Source organism: Marmota flaviventris, chromosome 16 (genome assembly GCF_047511675.1).
Source record: "Marmota flaviventris isolate mMarFla1 chromosome 16, mMarFla1.hap1, whole genome shotgun sequence".
Taxonomy (NCBI): domain Eukaryota; kingdom Metazoa; phylum Chordata; class Mammalia; order Rodentia; family Sciuridae; genus Marmota; species Marmota flaviventris.
Window position 1 is genome coordinate 69,302,160 of NC_092513.1, and position 17,982 is coordinate 69,320,141.

Consider the following 17,982-nt stretch of genomic DNA (forward strand, 5'->3'; position numbering starts at 1 on the left):
CTCCAGACATAGAGACAGCCTTGTTCAAAGTTACTCTCCCTCATCTCAGAACTCAGGTGGCACCCCCCTGCACCCAGCAGTGAGATTGCCATTACAGTATGCGAGAGCGTCTTTTTACAATATGTGCAGCATCAGCCCTCGTTGTATAACATATAATCTGTGGCCCATTGGTTTACATTTAATCCTATGTAGCATCTTGAATATGTGTTTCCACATGTCTTTGATAGTCATATCCTAGTTAACCCATGTTCCATAAGCTCCTGATGGCAGGGATTTTCTGATGGGCACCATTTTCTACTCCCATACTAAGCACATAGAACTTGATAAGCTCCAAATATTTGTTTTCTGAGACATAGACTTTTGGACAGTATATAAAGTCAAATGTGAAGTTTTCTTTCATTTGTTAAACCATTTTGAATGGAGAAATGGACATCCTATAGACAATAAATATTTTCAAGTAGTCTTGGTCATAATTTGCCCATCATTGTACCTACTTATTTTGCAGGAGCTGCCAACAAATTGATAGAGTTCATAACCCACTTGAATCTAATGTATAAAATATGATATGTCAAGAGCTTTGTAATGTTTTGAACAACCAATAAAAAAAAAAGAAAAGAAAGCACCCCAGCCAACTGTCAAACCGTTCAACCATTTAAAAAAAAAAAGATTGATAGAAAGACCAAAAGCCTTCCAAATCCCACACACATGGGCCCATGATCAGTTCAGATGGGCACTCTTGTCCTTCCATTTTTAAAAAATATTTTTTTTAGTTATACATGGACACAATATCTTTATTTTGTTTATTTATTTTTATGTGGTGCTGAGGATCGAACTCAGCGTCTCTCACATGCGAGGCGAGCGCTCTACTGCTGAGCCACAACCCTAGCCCCATTGTTAGCATATTTTTTAAAAATTGATATGTCCTTCCATTTCTTTGAACATATATTTTTACACCAAATAGATTTCCTACAGAAAAGGAAATTTAACCTACAACACCCTTCAATATTTAAGAGTTACATGTATTTTTATTTTTGTTCTTTTTTCTTTTTTTTTTTTTTTTTTTGTGGGGCAGGGGTCGGTTGGGTACCAGGAGTTGGCTCATTTACAGATATTGACCAAGTCGCTACATACATGTATTCCTTCCAACTGGAGACACATCTAAATACATGGCCTATTACTGTAGTACTTAAATGTGGTTTAAAAGACATTGGAGCATTTCCTTAAGACCTTCACATAAAAGGTCGGACCTTGTACCGAGTCATGAAGCACCAGAACCGAGAATTAGCCCAATAAGAACCGAGTTCCCAAATGAGCCAGTGTGAACTATGAGAGTCAGTTTCATCCCACTTATGGAACTGAAATCCCAGTGATGTCATTTAGCACTCAGGGCTATTAGAAGATTTGACACATTTACTTAGCCACCTAACAAACATTAAATGAGTGCCTACTCTGTACAAGACGGGAGGCCACTGCCACAGAACACAGGGCTGGGGTTGCCATAATCACATTGTGATCACCTGCTTCTTGTTCGTGATTACACACAGGAATTTTCAGCAAAGAGGAACAGAGAACATTTGAAGGGCTATATGCCCCTTCAAATTCCAATTGTTAATAACTTACTAATTTGCCAGTTTCCAAAGATCTGGGTGTCTTACGCACTTTCTTATTGATGCCAGCACGATTTTACCTCAACTCTGCACTCCCCAGGGTGAGCGTCATACCCACAGGTGATTTCTGTGACTACACCCGGGGTTCCTCTGCCCCAACGGACTTCAGCAGGAAGGGCCCTCTTTGTTCTAGTAGCTCACTGTTGTATGCCCCTGATGATCTACTGCTTTATTTTACATATTTCCTTCTAGGTGTGAATGTCCAAACCAAAGAGATAAACAAACTCCAAGAAGCCATTAAGAGATTGGAATGTATACTTCACTTCAGATGAGGACCCTGGGATCCAGAGGCCACACAGCAGGTCTGCTGGTGTCCAGGTCACTACTCTGACCACTAACCCCTGCATTCTTCCTTAGTTTTTCTCCCATCTGGTTCATTTTTTAAAAAGAAAAAGAAAATCCTCCTAGAGCTTTACTGTTTACTGGAAGTTCTCATTTTCCTCAATAACATCCTGGGAGAGGTCAGCACAGACACAGAGAGTGAAATAAGATGTTTCATCCCACTTATGGAACTGAAATTCCAGTGATGTCATTTAGCACTCAGGGCTATTAGAAGATTTGACACATTTACTTAGCCACACAGCCAGGGATAGCTGAGCTAGGGCCTGAACTGGGGTATTCTCACTCCACTCTAGGTTAGAGAAGATGGGGCTCCCTGGGTACCAGATTGGGCCCCCAACCTTCAACAGCTGCTAGAGTCAGGTTGAGATAGTGCAAAGTATCCACACACACAGGGTTTCAGACACCAAGACTGACCCTGGGTGAGAAGGTTAGAAACAGCTCAGCCAGGGGCACACGCTCCATGCAGCAGGAGAGGGGAGGGCCCTGACACACCCCCAAGTACTTGGGAACCCTGGATTGAGTCAGATAAGACAGTACGGAGTCATCACAGAGACTTTCACAACACACGAGGCAAGGTTTGCAGCATCTAGTTTTATGTGTGGGTAAGTGCAAAACCATGACTGACAGAAGCATAGTTAAGGAAATTCCATTTTCAGACAATTATAAATACAAGCCATGAAGCCAGAAGTTCAGGAAAAGAGAGCTGTAGAGACAACCATACAAGTGAACAGGACATTTCAAATGGAAAGAATTCGACCGTCTATTCTTTCCTGGAAAGCATACGTTACTCTTCAGTGAACCGGGCAAAGGATGAACCTGCTTCTGGGGCAAAAGAAAACAAGCAATCATATTTAATCTAGATAGTCATACATTTTTAAACTTTTTTTAGTTGCAGATGAACACAATATCTTTATTTTTATTTATTTATTTTTTTTATGTAGTGCTGAGGATCTTGAACCCAGGGCCTCACGCAGCAGGGCAAGTGCTCTACCACTGAGCCTCAGCCCCAGCCCCTAGATATTCATGCTTTTTCTTCCAATAGCAGCCTGTTCTGCAGGCTTAGATTCACACGCACTCTCTGTGTTGAGCATTCCCTAAGTCCACACAGAGGGAGGTTGGACTTGAGAAATAGCAAGATGAAAAGAGACAGTGAGAAATTGTCACAGGCCACTTCCAAAATGGAGAAGCAACATGGACACATTTGACATGACAGTGACCACAGGAGAAAAGGCCCACACATCTGAGCCGGAGAAGAGATAAGGGGATCGCAGTTCCGATTCCTCGTGATCCTCCCTGCTCCTTGGCTGGACCTCACCGGCTCTGTCAGAGGAGAATTGAGAGCCAGAGAGAGGGTGGCGTTGGGATTAATACCTGCTAGGGAACCTACAGCTCATTCTGAAGCCATGGCAACAAATGATCTCTTTAAAGGTCTTCCGCATTTCTTGGCTGCGGAAGGCATAGATCAGAGGGTCGATCACGGAGTTACACATGATGAGGATCAGGTACATGTTGAAGTGGGACATGAAGCAGGAGCAATAGATGTTCTGCGGGCACGAGATCATTAAGATGAGATGGAGGAAGAAGGGGGCCCAGCACACGATGAAAACCCCCAGCAGCATGGTGAGCGTGACGGCTCCCTTCATGCTGGTCCTCGGCCGCACAGAGCTGTACCCGGGCGCGGCGGCGATCCGCTTGACGTGGGTCCGCGCCAGGAGGAACATGTGTATGTACAGGGACACCATGAGGAACAGCATGGTGAAGAACATGGAGATGAGGCACACGATGACGTACGTGGATTCGTAGTAAAGGATGAAGACGATGCCGCAGCCCGTGCAGCAGGCCCAGATGCACGCGATGATGGCCCCCGAGCGCTTGGCCGTCATGATGTGGTGGTAGCGCAGCGCGTAGAAGATGGTGACGTACCTGTCCACCGCGATGGCCAGCAAACTGCACATGGAGGCCACCACGGAAATACAGATCATGGAGTCAAACACATTGTCAATGTGGCGCACAAAGGCGTCTGCCATCACCAGGTGCTTGTTATTTATCAGGTAGATGGTGATGGTCTCCCAGGCGTTGGACATGCTCACCAGCATGTCGGCCACCGCTAAGCTGCACACGAAGAAGTACATGGGCGAGTGCAAGTTCTTGTTCTTCACGATGGCGCCAATGACTAAGATGTTCTCCAAGAGGCTGATGAGACCCAGCGTCAGGAACACCTCCACCGCGATGCCCATGTCCTCGCAGGGAGACGACTTGTTCTTGACATTGAGTCCTGAAATGTTGCCCTCAGTGGAGTTCAGGCCGAGGTCCAAGAAATGCAGGTGAAATGAGGAATTCATAGCTGGGGGAAAACACCACCTCTTCTTGCCAGTAAATGTACTGCAAAACAGGATTTTTCATAATCCAAAAGGTTAAGGAGAGAGAGAGAGAGAGAGAGAGAGAGGCAAAGAAAAACATCCCAAAGCAATCACAACGCAGGAAAGGGGGTGAATGAATGAACATTCTGACTTACATTCCTGATCCCCGGGATACTGCCCCTCTAACACCCAGACCTAGAATTTTCACAGCATTTTCTGATCTCCTTCCTGTAAATTGACATTTTTTCACCTACCTAAATAGAGTGGCGTTCATCTCTGTGTATCCAGGGTGGTTTCACTTTTTATGCCTGTTGCCCTGGTCCCAAGTTTACTCTCAAAAGTGAGGTCCCCTCTAGCCTACAAAAATCCCATAAAACTCCAACCTCTCTCCAGATTTTCACATTCCTAAGGCGACTACGCCACATGCTCCTCCAGTGAGCACAGATTTCTCAAGACAGACATTTGCATTCTTCACATTGGCCCTGACTGTCTTCAAAACCCCTGCAACTCAGACTGCACAGCTACACCTCCAGAACCAAGACTAAGTGATAGTGTTACCTTGAGCATGATCTCACGTAGAAGTTACTGCCTCCAGCTCCTAAGCTTCCCAGGTACAAACAGGTTAAAGTTGAGAAAAAATGAGGCTGTTTTCCTCTCAATCAATATCCCCCCCCCCATTCTGCATTATTTGAAATTCCCGGAAAGTCTGAATAATAGCTTTGTAAGTTCCACGGGAGCACAGTATGAAGAACCCAGCCATTTACATGTATCAAGGACTAGAGTCAGACACTTCAGTCCCTTTTTATTCTATTTGCCAGTCTTGATTTATATTCAAAAAATCCTTTTGCCCTCCAAACTAGAGCACACCTGGGGACAGAGAATTTCCGTCCTCATTCATACTGACAATCATAAGCATTTATGGAACCGGAATCATTTTTTATATATTTATGTCCAGTTCCATCCCAGAGTTATCGACCAAGTATACTATGATATCACATCACATCCAGCTGTTTTAAAAATTCGCCCAGTGACCTAGCCGCCTCCACCCTGCCCTCCTCCACCTGTGGGGTAGGCACGATTTTGCATCCGTTTCCAAATAATTTCAAGGAAATAGAAAGTTGTGGCTATTTACCGGCGCTCTCCCTGGGCTCCGATCTTGCTCCGCGCTCAGCCTGGGCACCCGGCGTCCACGCGCAGGGACCGCCTCTGCGAGCTCAGGGCCATCACTGGGACGCGTCCTCCTCCTGCGGAGCGCCGGCGGCGTTTATGCAGCCGGCCCGCCCCTGTCGCCGCCCCTCGGACCTGAGCGTCCCTCCTCTCCACAACCTGTTCTCACCCGGGCAGAGCCCAGGAGTCTCTGACTTTTCGGTACCACCTAGCGGTCCAGCGCTGTAGAGCAGCACCTGCTCCCGCAGCACCGCGCTGGGCCAGCCTTGGGAACCTCACCTGCAAGCAGCAGCCGCTGCTCCTGCCCCAAGTGCATCCGCCCACATGCTTTTTGTTGTTGTTGTTGTTGTTGTTCTTGCCTTTACTCTTCTCCCTCCTCCTCTAATGCACTGATTAAAATGCTGTCCAGCTCAAAGATCGTCCTGCCGTATGTTTCTCCGGGACAGACGTGACTGGTGTACCCTGGTGCTCATTCTCTGGGGAAAGCCTGGAAGCCCTCGACGTGACACTGCCTCACACACCCCTGGCAATGTAAGTACAGGACACCAGGATCTGGGCCATCTAAAGGCACTGGGAGTTCTCATGCCAGGGCAGAGCCACAGAAGGGAATCTGCAGATTTCCTCTGTGGAGCTCTGTGCTGTGAGTGCAGAGAGGAAAGAGCTGACAGAAGACATCGGAAGACTTGAGTTCCTTTATTTACTTCTTTTTGAAAGATCTGAGAGGGCTCTCTGGAAGTTCCTGATTGCCCAATAATATGCAAAAAGCAGAGATTCCTGTGAAAGCAGTTTTCTGAATTATAGACACAGGGCCTTGGGTGCTGGCAAGTGGCATGCATCATTGTTCCCAACGTGCAGATGTGATCCTAGTGCTGTGCCCAAAAGTCCCAGGAAGTGGCTACTATTGTCATTCCATCTCACAAAGGAGGGAACCTACACTTACATAGGTCACACAGCAAACCTACCTTCCCAGCCTTGCACAGATGGGACTTAGAATTCCAGCAGCCTGGCCGGGAGCTCAGGCATATTACCTGGGGAGACACTGCCTCCCGAAGGAACCCTGGTGGCTGTCAGGCATTGTTTCTTCAAAATCTTGCTGGGTCTATTTGCAGTTTTCTTATTTTCATAGTGTCTTTATCAGATCTTGGTATTTAGGTTACCCTGACTTTGCTAAACAGACTGGACAGAGATTTCAGTGACTTTTTGTCCTGAAACAGTTTAAGTGGAGGACTGACCAGTTTCTTGCAGAAAAATAATCAGATCAAGGTCAATAAAGCTAAAAAGATGTAGACAAAGCTCTCCAGTTGTCCCTGTCGTTGGAAACTTTCTAGCTCCCAAATAGCACCCTAAACACCATGCGTAGCACACACAGTAGCATGGTGCTGATGAGCCCCCCAAATTTCACGGGACGCACCGCTTTCCCCCAGGGAGGCCGGAACAACCACACAACAGACCCAGTGTTCATTATGCTTTACTTCTGTCTTACTTAGCTTTTCATCTCTGTGACCAGAAAAACTGGACACAAACAACTCAGAAGAGGGAAAGTTTATTTGGGGCTCATGGTTTCAGAGGTCTCAGTCCATAGACCACGGAATCCTTTGCTCTACAAGGTAAAGCAGTGCATCATGAAGGAAAGGCCAAGCAGAGGGAAACTGTCACCTGTGCTAGCAAGGAAACTAGAGTGGTGGAGGGAGAAGCACAGGGAAGGTGTACCCTTCTGGTGGTGCCCCTGGTGACACACCTCCTCCAGCCATGCCCCAGCTGCTTACAGTTACTACCCAGTCCACCCATTAAACTAAGATGGGCTGAGTAGGTCACAGCTCTCATAATCATTTCACCTCTGAATATTCCTGCATTCAGAGGAGCTTTGTGGGGGGCATCTCACATCTAAACCATGACTTCTTCTCGAACAATGACAACAGGGACTCTCCTCATTCACATTCACAGAGAATACCCATGGTGTCCTATCTATGGAGGTTTATTAGGGCACAATCCACTGGGGCACCATGAGGCACCAGGTTAGGGTCACTGGGAGGCAGGCTGTGAGATGCTGTGGGGAAGCCCTTGTTGACGGAACATTTGTCAGAAGCCCACAGCACACAGTACTGTGGTCTGCACATCCATCGTCTCAGCCAATTCTCCCAGCAACCCTATAAAGTCAATATTCTTCAAACTATCTTTTGCATGAGGAAGTCAAGGCTTAGAGCAGCCACGTGACTTCGGAGTTGCTGAGGAGAACAAGATCCAGATCAGAATCCAAGCCTTCCAGGAACACCTCTGCCTAATCCAGAGTCCAGGGAGCTCAATCTTGTGCCCTGGCCACATGGCCACAGAGGAGAAGATGGCTGTTTCAGGTTCCCAAGGAGGGTTGGGGAGGAGCAGACGGGATGGGAAGCAAAGGGGTGAGCTAAGCTGGCAGAGAGGCAAGACAGCCGGGGGACATGTGACTGAGAACCTTAGGAGGAATGTGGAGGGCTGGGGGGGACAAAGGTAACAAGATGGGATGGGGCATGGGAGAGTGTCCAGCTTAGGATGCCCAGATCAGAGGGAGCTGGATTCTTGCCAGAAAGGAAAGAGTGCCAGGGACTTGGCGAAGGAGCCAGGGCAGGGTCACACAACGCCTCCCTCTCCAGCACACTGCAGTCAAGACTGAGCAAACAGGGCGTGGTTTGGACAGTAAGATGACCATCATGCCAACTAGTTTATGTCCCTTCCTAGTAAGAAAGAGAGAACCTGAAGTTTAGGGACTCGCTCTGGGGTTTGGGAGCTTTTCAATGGTTCACTATGCTTTTTTGTTTGTGTTTAATGCTTTGTTGTGACCACCAGAAAGATGTGACCTTTATAATGTCGTGCCACATCCAGCTAGGTAAACCAAACTTCTCTCCGTCCCAGGGGAGGATTACTTGCTAAATGCCATCTATGCACCTCTGTGAAGAGGACTCCATCAGCATCTTTTGCACTCAGTGTGAAGCTAAGAATGTCAGAGAGAAAGCTGACTAGAGAGGGTCCTTTCCTTCTAGAAGCACACAAGTCTAATCAGCAAGCTGAACTCACCATGTTCCTCTTGCAGGGTATTGTGTCACTCATTGGAGGGACTCTGAGATTTCTTAGCCCAGGAAGCAGATGATCTTTGGAAAGTTCACCACCACATCTGGAGAGAAAGGTAAGGTACTGACCTCACCTCTTTTATTTAAGACATTTCTTCTAGACTAGTTGCTACTTCAGACTTCCCCAAACAACTGCTGTTTTAATAATATGATGTTCTTAAATTCTCTCCTTCTCCTTTGATCATTAAACTCCTGCTCATTCTTTTTTTTAATATTTATTTTTTAGTTATAGGTGAACACAATGTCTTTATTTTACTTTATATGGTGTTAAGGATTGAACCCAGGACTTCACACATGCTAGGCGTGCACTCTACCTCAGAGCACTGGGCAAAGACAGGCAATGCTTCGGTGTGTGCACGGCCACCTCCGCGCACGTCCTCTCTGGACGGCAACCTCACCTCCGGGGATTCTTCAGTCCTTGGTGGCCAACCACTCCAGTGGCTGATTCCAGCCCATCCCAACCAGGTTCCATAAATGACTCACACTGTTCCTCGTGGTCTGGTTTTTCTTATCTCTGCGCCCTCACATCTTGCTTCTTGGTTCCCGGTGCCAGGGACTTGCTTTTGCTCCCTACAGAACTGGAATCGTGTTCTTGGTCTTCAGCCTCCAGGCCTTGCCTCTGTCTAGAAGAACCTGTGTTCCTTTTCCTTTTCCTCAAGGCTACTCCTGCGTATTCATTGACACAGTTCCCTTTGGGAGCAGAATCTCAGCCTAAATGGCCCTTCTCTGGGTTCCCCAGTACCCTGTGCTTCCCTTACCTAAGCACTTGTCACTCAGCATTGGCATTGCTTGTTTTATTGTCTCCATCAAGCGCTAGATTCTTGGCTGCCAGAGGGAGCAGGGGTGTCTTCCTCTATTTACTTATTCAGTGGATAGTGCGTGATGACCAAGCGCTGGGTAGGGTGCTAGGTGTTAGGTGCTACACAGCCATAAACTTGCCTATCTTCAAAGATTTGCCTTTATTTCTCCACTCTGCCCCAGAATAGCAAGCCTTTGATGGATACTTGTGGATTGAAGGAGCAGATTTCCCCCAGCCAAGCTAAAAAGGCTGTACTTCAGGGGCTTCAATATAGAAGATGGTTCCATATTTATGCTTTGATTCATGAATGACCAGCAAAAACCAAAACTCACAAACCTTTTGCCAAGTCACAGTATCTAGCACAGCCATCAACAAATACCCAGTGTTAAGAGGCCCATGGAATATAACTTACCCAGGAAACTGACTGCAGTTCTCAATCATGAGATCGTTTCCTAGGGAACGGAATGCCTCTGTACAAATCCAGGAACCTCCCATCCCAGCCTTCAGGGTGAGATGTCATGAAGAGTTCTCAGGGGCTTGGTGGAAAGAAGCACAGAAGCCAGTCTAGCACCCAGTCAGGGTGGAGTGTGCAGGCTGATTTCATTTGATTTTACTTCCCATCTCCCCTATTCTCAGGTAGCTGGGATGTTTTTGTTCCCATGGTGACAGGACCTTTTCTGTAATCTCTCTGGATTGTCCACATGAACACCAGAGTTTGTAGTTTCAGTTCAACTATGTTGGTTAGCATCCATACCTAAAAGATGGCGTCTTTCTAAGTTTGACACAAAGTGGGACTGCGTTCCCCCATCACTGAGAGCACGGGTTAGCACTGGGTGCAATCCATCTCCTGTGGATCCCCAATAAGCACTAGCTATAGCAGTAACTGAAAAAGTAGTAATAACTAAATAACAACCACCACCTAGTGTGGGGCAGAAGGAAGCCAAGTGGGAAGGTGTTTGGTGCTTGGTGGATTTTTTTAAACCTTTATTTATTTATTTTTTTTTTATGTGGTGCTGAGGATCAAACCCAGTGCTTCACACCTGCTAGGCAAGCAGTACCACTGAGCCACAACCCCAGCACCCCCCGGAGGTGAGTGGCTTTGAAACAGGGGACAGAGTTCAGTCAGGCACAACTGCCCCCGTTGTGAGGATGCATCACAGCAGCCCTCAGCAGAGAGTGCTCAAGTTCTGAAGCAAGGCAGTGGGGGGGGACACCAGGAAGGTAGGGCCTGTGCAGCAGCTGTTGAGAACAAAATCAGCCCAGGCTGGAGCACCGTGTGCAAACTTCTAGACTTCTCAAACAGAACTCTGCTCAGAACTCTGGCCCCGAGAGGAGAGTAGCCTGAGTGGGTATGAAACCTCACGGTGGAATTGTTCCTAATGGTTCCAGAACAGTGAGAAGCGTCATAATGGAAGAGCAGGTATCAGCACGCAAAGGGAGACCCTGTCCATCCAGAGCTCTTCTGGCCGTGGGCATCATCCTTTGGGAGGAGAGATGGGTGGTCCACACCTGAATTATACCCTAGTTATGTCCACTTGCAATTTCTAACCTATGCGTGTGTGCAAAGATTCATTCTCCATTTATAATTACTCTCACCTGCTGCTGGGTTCCGTGGAGGAAGCCTCATATCCCAGGCCCCACAGATGGCTGTGCAGGTGCGTGTGGTCTTTCTAAGCACCCTGCCACTTGGGTACCAGTGTTGTCACCACAGCAGACATGAGCACAAGGAGGCAGAGAGAAGTTAAGCACTCAGCTGCTATGTGGCAGACCCGGGGTTTGCATGCAGGTCCTGTGTTCTTGATCATCATGCATGTGTCACGCTACATGTCAAACTGCTCATGAACTCTGTAGGGTCCATTCCATTTTGGATGATTGTTTTCTTCTAACCTAATCTTGTTGACTTGAAGAAACACTGAGTCAGAAAAGCCACTAGCTCTCTGGTGCAGTGGGACCCAACCAACATTTGCAATCGCCACTATTAAAATTAATTGAAGGTTGTTAGACTGAGGTGAGTTCAGCTTTTTGAGTAAACAAACTAAGCCCGAGGAAAAGCAAACAGAAAGCAGAGATTTCACCCACCAGAAACCACCAACTAACCAACGAGGGACCTGACACTCTGGTCAGATGTCCCCTTGTCTTGCCTCTGTGAATGTCTCAGGAAAGCCCCTGCCCCACCCAGAGGTGTGCGGGACCATTTAGACAAGTTACTGCACAATCCACGAATCTTCGTCTGCCCAAATAAACTCTTTGAAATTTTAATGTGCCTTCACTGATCTCTGAAGAGTTCTGGGGTCAGAAGTGAGGGTCCACAGGAGACCTAAGTGGCCCCAGGGACACTGAGTGACAAGATATGGAGGGAGCCCATCGTGCTTCCTCTTCTCTCATTTATAACTGGAGGTCAGGGTGAGTCTGATCATCTTCCATGGCTTGCATTTATTTTGGGGCTCTCTGAGTCTATTTATTTATTTGGTGGTTCCAGGAATTGAACCTGGGGCCTTGTGCATACCAGGCAAGTGTCCTACCACTGAGCTACATCCCCTGCCCTCTCTGAGTTTCATTTGAGCATTTTTCATCCAAACTAGGTCTGCAAGTCAAGCCTGGCTTTGTCATTGGATTGGGTCTGGTAATCTGGGCAGGCCCAGGGAGAGGCCTCAGGCAGGTAAGATTTTGGAACGACAGGGAATCATGGGTGCCTCCGAAGCCAGGGGGTCAAGAAAACTCTATCTGGGACTCCAGCAGATTTTATGGTTAAGAGTTATGGACCCAGAACTCATGTTTACCTAAAGAAAGGGATGAAATTTACCAAAGAGGATTTAGTGTTAGAGTGGCCACGGTGGGGACACGTTTTCCCAGGTGAACTTGGATAAGAAGGGATCTGAATGCCCTGGAGACAACGGGCTGCACCGTTCGCCTCTCCACGACTTCTCCAAAGACTAACGGGAAGTTAGACAACTACTGGGTGAAACATACGGCATGTTGGTGGCCTCCAATCCAGCTCTCCTTCCCCCGTCCTCTCCTGTCTACCTAGTTACTCTGAATTTAGAGACCCTTCTTCTCAGTTATCTTTCCACTCTAAAGGTGAAAATGAAGTTAGTCAAATGCCTTAGAAAGCTGAACCCTCCAATCAACCGGGTCACCCCCTTTCACCTCATTTTTATCCCTTTTTACTCTGGTTAAAATCCAAGTTCAGAGTAACAGTCCAAAACAAGAAATCCCCCGAAACAACAAAACAAAACAAAACAACAACAACAAAACAACCAGAAAGTTGCTGAATTTGGAATCCTTACTGAGCATATGACCTAGGACATCTCTATCATCTTCTAATTTTTGTGGTGCTAGGGGCTGAATCCAGGGCCCGCAGGTGCTAGGCAGGAGCTCTACCACTGAGCGGCATCCCAGAGGGACTCCCTGATATTCATCAGCTTAGTCATATGATGTCACGACCTGGTGAGGCCCTCAGAAAGGAGTGACTGCAGCTTAACGGTGAATATCTGGAAACCATAGTAAGGATCCTCTGTCTCAGGCACCTGTGCACCTTTCAAAATCCATCCCTAAGGTATTTCCCTCCAAAACGGACGGATCTGTTGTATTATCTTATAAATAAAAGTAACAACTGGTCTCGAATCATACAGCTGATTGCTGGTCTTCACAAACAGTCTGAATTTCCCATGGAAAATGCCTTGCCTTGGGGTGCGGCTGGGGCTCAGTGGTAGAGCACTTGCCCAGCATGTGCAAGGCACTGGGTTTGATTTTCAGCACCACATATAAAGAAATTTAAAAGAAAAAATAAAGGTCCATTGAAACTAAAAAATATTAAAGAAGAAATGCCTTGCCTGCCCAGCATGGTGACACAGGCCTGTAGTCCCAGTGACTTGGGAGGCTGAGACAGAAGGACTACAAGTTGAAGGCCAGCCTCACCAACTTAGCAAGACTATCAGCAACTGGGCGAGACCCATCTCAAGATAAAAATGTCTGGGAAAGTAGCTTAGTGGTAAAGCTCCCTTGGGTTCAACTCCAAACAAAAGCCCTGTCTGCTTTATTAAATAGCAGGTTTCCCTAGAAACAATCTAGTTAAAAATCATGAACTAGGCTTGGAAACCTCTGAACTGGTTGCCTTAGTAGGCTCAACTGAACATTCTGAAGGGGCCCTAGAACAAGAGAAAGATCAAAGGCAGATGAGTGCATGTTCTTATACCTATGATGGCTACAAGGACCAGGAAGACCTCCTCATTTTGATTTTAAAGCATCACCAGGAGGCCCAGATTAACACCCCTGTGCCTCGAGGTGTCTGCCTGCACTGTGGACAGCCAGGTGTCCCGAAAGACGTCGTCTACTTCTCTGCAGCCATCGGTTGGGCCCACTTCCTGTAGCCCAGGCCATTTCTCCACTAGAGGAAGTCCCTGAGGGCTTGACTCCCAGGATGGTCAGCATGAATGGGGCTCTGCTGAACCGCTTCCCATAACACCTTGAAATGAACAAGAGGGAACTAAGACAAAGATTCATGGGAAATATCCTACAGGATTGGTAGATACCAGAGCCATGCTTAAATCTGACCCTCACACATCTATCAAAGGAATATTTCCATGTTGGGGCGTTCAACTCAAGTCCAAAAGCCACCATGGCCAAAACTGTCCCATGGACACTTGGACCATTTTCAGAAAAATATGTCTTACTAGGGGATACTGCGCCAGGTGAAACTTCTGGACCCAGACTTGTTCTCTAAGTAAAGAGTTCACATAAAATTCTCCTTAGAGGGAAGATACATCTGAGAATTTCCCGACTCACCCAACCCTGAGTGACTGTTCCCTACAGGCTGATGTTGATAGCTCAAACCCACGAAACCCCTACACTTGCTGAAGTATCTGAGTATTTGTGAGCTTTCTCCTCAACTAATAGGAAAACCAAATGTGCTGAACTTGTGTGGACCTTTCTAAGTGGTTCCTAAGTTGCTTCTATTCCCAGTAAATCCAGTGGCCATCCAGGGCCTCTCACCAACTGTAGTGGACTTATAATTCCTGCTCCGGCTCTTCTAACACACCAATTCTACCTTTCAAAAAGCCCAACAGGTGAGGCTGGAGATGAGTTTAAACCCTTTGTGCAGTGACCACACTGGCCATCCGAGGGTGTCTAGATGCTCCCAAAGCTAATGAGTTGTTTTCTAACAGACACACAAATCCAAAATGGTTCACAAGAGTGGAACTTTGCTCGGCTTTCCTAAGTATTCCAATGGATTAAAGGAGTGAATACCGACTTGCTTTGAGTAGAAAAAATCCAGGATGTACTTGGCCTATAATGCCGCAGGGCTTTCCCAAGACCCTGTCTTATTTTCCTCAGATGTTGCACCAAGATTTGGAAAACTTACAATGCCCTAGGAATTCTGCTCTTATTCAACATGCAGATGATGGACGGCCATGTTCTTCTAAGCAATATTGAGAAACAAATTTGATTTACTTCTGACAAAATTAGCTTGCAAAGGCTATAAGGCCTTCATTGGAAAATCTCCAATTTTTCAGAGAAAAGATTGCATTATTTGGAACATAAATCTGACTGCAGAAGAAATTTCTCTCTCATTAGAAAGAATAAAAGCATTTAAAATTTCTCCAGACTCAGGATTAACAGAAAATTAAGAGGTCTCCTTGGGCCTTTGGGTTTGTAGGATCTTGTATGTCTTGGGTCCTAAATTCTTCCTTGCTGGTATCTTCCTTGAATGAATTTAAAAAAAAAAAAGTCTCTGTCCCAAAGTCTTTACTTGGGAAGAATAATCACAAAGAGGCCTTCAGCCGGCTAAAACTGGCTGTGCAGCAACCTTCAGCCCCAGGACTCCTGAAGTATACCAACCCTTCACCTTGTTCGTTCATGAATGTGACAACCAGGGTTTACGAGTTCTTACTCAAGAACTCCTAAGTGTAGGCCCATCCCTTATTTTAGCCTGTAATTGGAAGCAGTGGTGAGAACACATCCAGATTGTCTGAAAGCAGTAGCAGCCAAATGGGTAGAAATCTCATCTGCACCAGTGTTAGGAAATCACAGGATCTAAACACTGTTGAAAGTTGGTTGAATTTTGACCACGTCCAACATTTTTCAGTGAATGGACCATCGTCTTATGAAATCCTCTTCCTGCCACCTTGTAATCTCTACCTCAGATGTGGAAATCTACTTGACCCTAAAGCCTCGTTCTCCTGCATGCCCAGGGTGAGCACCAACGGTGAGCATGACCCTAGCACTCATGCACGGTCCTGCACTAAGACTTTCTGTTGACTGATGTTATGCCAAAGATGAAGAAGGAACCTCCCCCTTGGCTTCATCCTTTGATTTATCTGATTTTCGTGGGTTTGACTTGTGGGCACTTGGCTGAGGTGCATCCTCCAGTCTCTTGATATCGTCCTCCTGAGATTAACCACTTGTGTTCTGTTTTCTCTCAAGGGCTTTAAATGCACCCATCCCTGACATACCAGATGGTCTCGCCACAATTAGAGCAACGAAAATGAGAACATCTTTCTTTAATGAGCCTGATGTTGTGTCTCAATGAGCTCCATGCTGATACAAAGATGTCCCAGTTGTGATGGTGACAGGGACAGGTGCTTAGGTCTAATTTTTGGTCGATCTCTCATAAATAAGAGGTTGACCAAAATTGGAGGCAATCATTGAAAACACTTTTTTTTTTTCTAATGAGGAAATTTCCCTATGGGAGTTGGTATCTGTTGCTTCTCAGAGCTTGGGCAAGATTTGCTGAGAGCTTGACAGCCTCTTCCAACTTGGGTGTTGGTAAAGTGCTGAAGATTGACCTCATCCCCTGCCTTTAGGAACACACCTTGACTTTGGTGGACATGGGCATTGGCATGATCAAGGAAGGCTGATCTCAAAAATAACTTGGGAGCCATGGTCAAGTCCTGTACTTCAGCATTTGCGGGGGGGGGCCTGCAGGCCAGTGCTGACATCTCCATGATTGGGCAATTTGGCTTTGGGTTTTACTCTCTTCCCTGGTGGTAGCTAAAGTGGTTGTAACCATAGGCACCATGACAAGGACCAGAATGCTTAGGGTCTTCTGTTGGTATTTTATTTTCTCTATGTGCTAGCCAGGCTGATCCCCTTGGTTGGGTGCCAAAGTGATCTCCCTGCCTTAAAGAAGCCTAGATAGAGCATGCACAGGAGAAGTGGGTCGAAGAAATGGTGGAGAAGCACTCACAGTTGCTGGGTTTAACTTCCCTTAAACTGGAGAAGGAAAAAGAGAAGGAAATCAGTGACCAGAAAGCAGAGGAAGAGATAAGGGGGGAAAATGTTGAGAAAGAAGAGGGAGATAAGGATGATGAGGACTAGCCCAAGAAGTCCATCTATAATCTCACTGGTAAGAGCAAAGAGCAGGTGGCTTGTTCTGCTTCTGTGGAGCAAGTGGGCTTGGAGGTGGTGTATGGGGCTGAGCCTGTTGGTATCTTCCTTGAATGAATCTAAAAAAAAAATCTCTGTCCCAAAGTCTTCACTTGGGAAGAATAATCACAAAGAGGCTTTCAGCCGGCTAAAACTGGCTGTGCAGCAACATTCGGCCCCAAAACAAAACAACAAAAACCCAGTATCTGAATGTATAAAAGTGCATCCTAAATGAGTATAAGTTGTACCTAAGTTGGTACTGCTTGCAGAAGTTCCAGGAGCTTGATGGGAAGATCCTGGTCCCTGTTACCAAGGAAGTCCTGGAACTAGCTGAGGATGAGAAAAAGAAGGTGGAGGAGGTGTGGTGGAGGTTTGAGAACCTCCACAAGCTTATGAAGGAAATCTTGGCTGAGAAGGTTGAGGAGGTGATGATTTCCAATAGGCTTGTGTCTTCACCCTGCCGCAGAATGACCAGCCGACATGGAGTGAGTGCGAAAGCCCCAGGCACTTGGAGACAACTCTACAGTGGGTTGTCACATTTTGGAGATGGCCTCAGCAGAAGGCCGAGGAGGACAAGGTGTCAAGGACCTGGTGGTGCTGTTCTTTGAAACTGCGCTGCTCTCCTCTGGTGGCTCCCTGGGGGAGCCCAGGTTCACTCCAGCTGCATCAGCCCACGATCAAGTTCAGGCCAGATGAAGAGGAAGGACGCCAAGAGAGACCAAAGAGATCCCACTCCCAGCTCCAGGGTGGTGAGGCCGCATCTCACGTGGAAGAGGTAGGGTAGGAGTTCCCACCTGGGCACCTCGGACCCTCTGCGTATGGTCCCCAGGACTCCACAGCCGCCTGGAGTGGCCCTGCTCCCTTTGCCCGCACCTCCCTCTGCTGATGTGCAGTGGCTTCTTTCTCTCCTCTCCTGTGTCAAAGGCAGGAAATCCCTTCCCTCCCAAATTTGACAACAGCACTGGATCTTGTGCATCATGTATTTTTGTTTGTTTTGTTCTGAAGTTAAAGTATGAAAAATAAAGAAGCAGCCTTGCCTTTTCTTCCTCTCTCTCTCTCTCTCTCTCTCTCATGTCTTGCTATACTGCCCAGGCTGCCTGGTCACAAAGCAGTCCCCCTGCCTCACTCAGCCTCCCCCAAACCCAGGACTACAGGCCTGAGCCACTATACTCGCTTAG

General features: G+C 46.9%; 1 protein-coding gene across 2 annotated transcripts; it reads right to left on the reverse strand.

The window, feature by feature from the left end:
* Positions 1 to 1,086: 1,086 nt before the first annotated feature.
* On the reverse strand, positions 1,087 to 5,967 carry Mc5r (melanocortin 5 receptor). Of its 2 annotated transcripts, XM_071602751.1 has the most exons (3): positions 5,816 to 5,967; positions 5,502 to 5,613; positions 1,087 to 4,391 (listed from the first exon to the last, which is right to left on the reverse strand). In XM_071602751.1, the coding sequence occupies exon 3, from the start codon at positions 4,349 to 4,351 to the stop codon at positions 3,374 to 3,376; it is 978 nt and encodes a 325-aa protein (XP_071458852.1). In that variant the 5' UTR covers positions 4,352 to 4,391; positions 5,502 to 5,613; positions 5,816 to 5,967; the 3' UTR covers positions 1,087 to 3,373. The 2 variants fall into 2 exon arrangements, with proteins under 2 accessions (XP_071458852.1, XP_071458851.1); XM_071602750.1 differs by having other exon boundaries at positions 5,502 to 5,967.
* Positions 5,968 to 17,982: the final 12,015 nt, after the last annotated feature.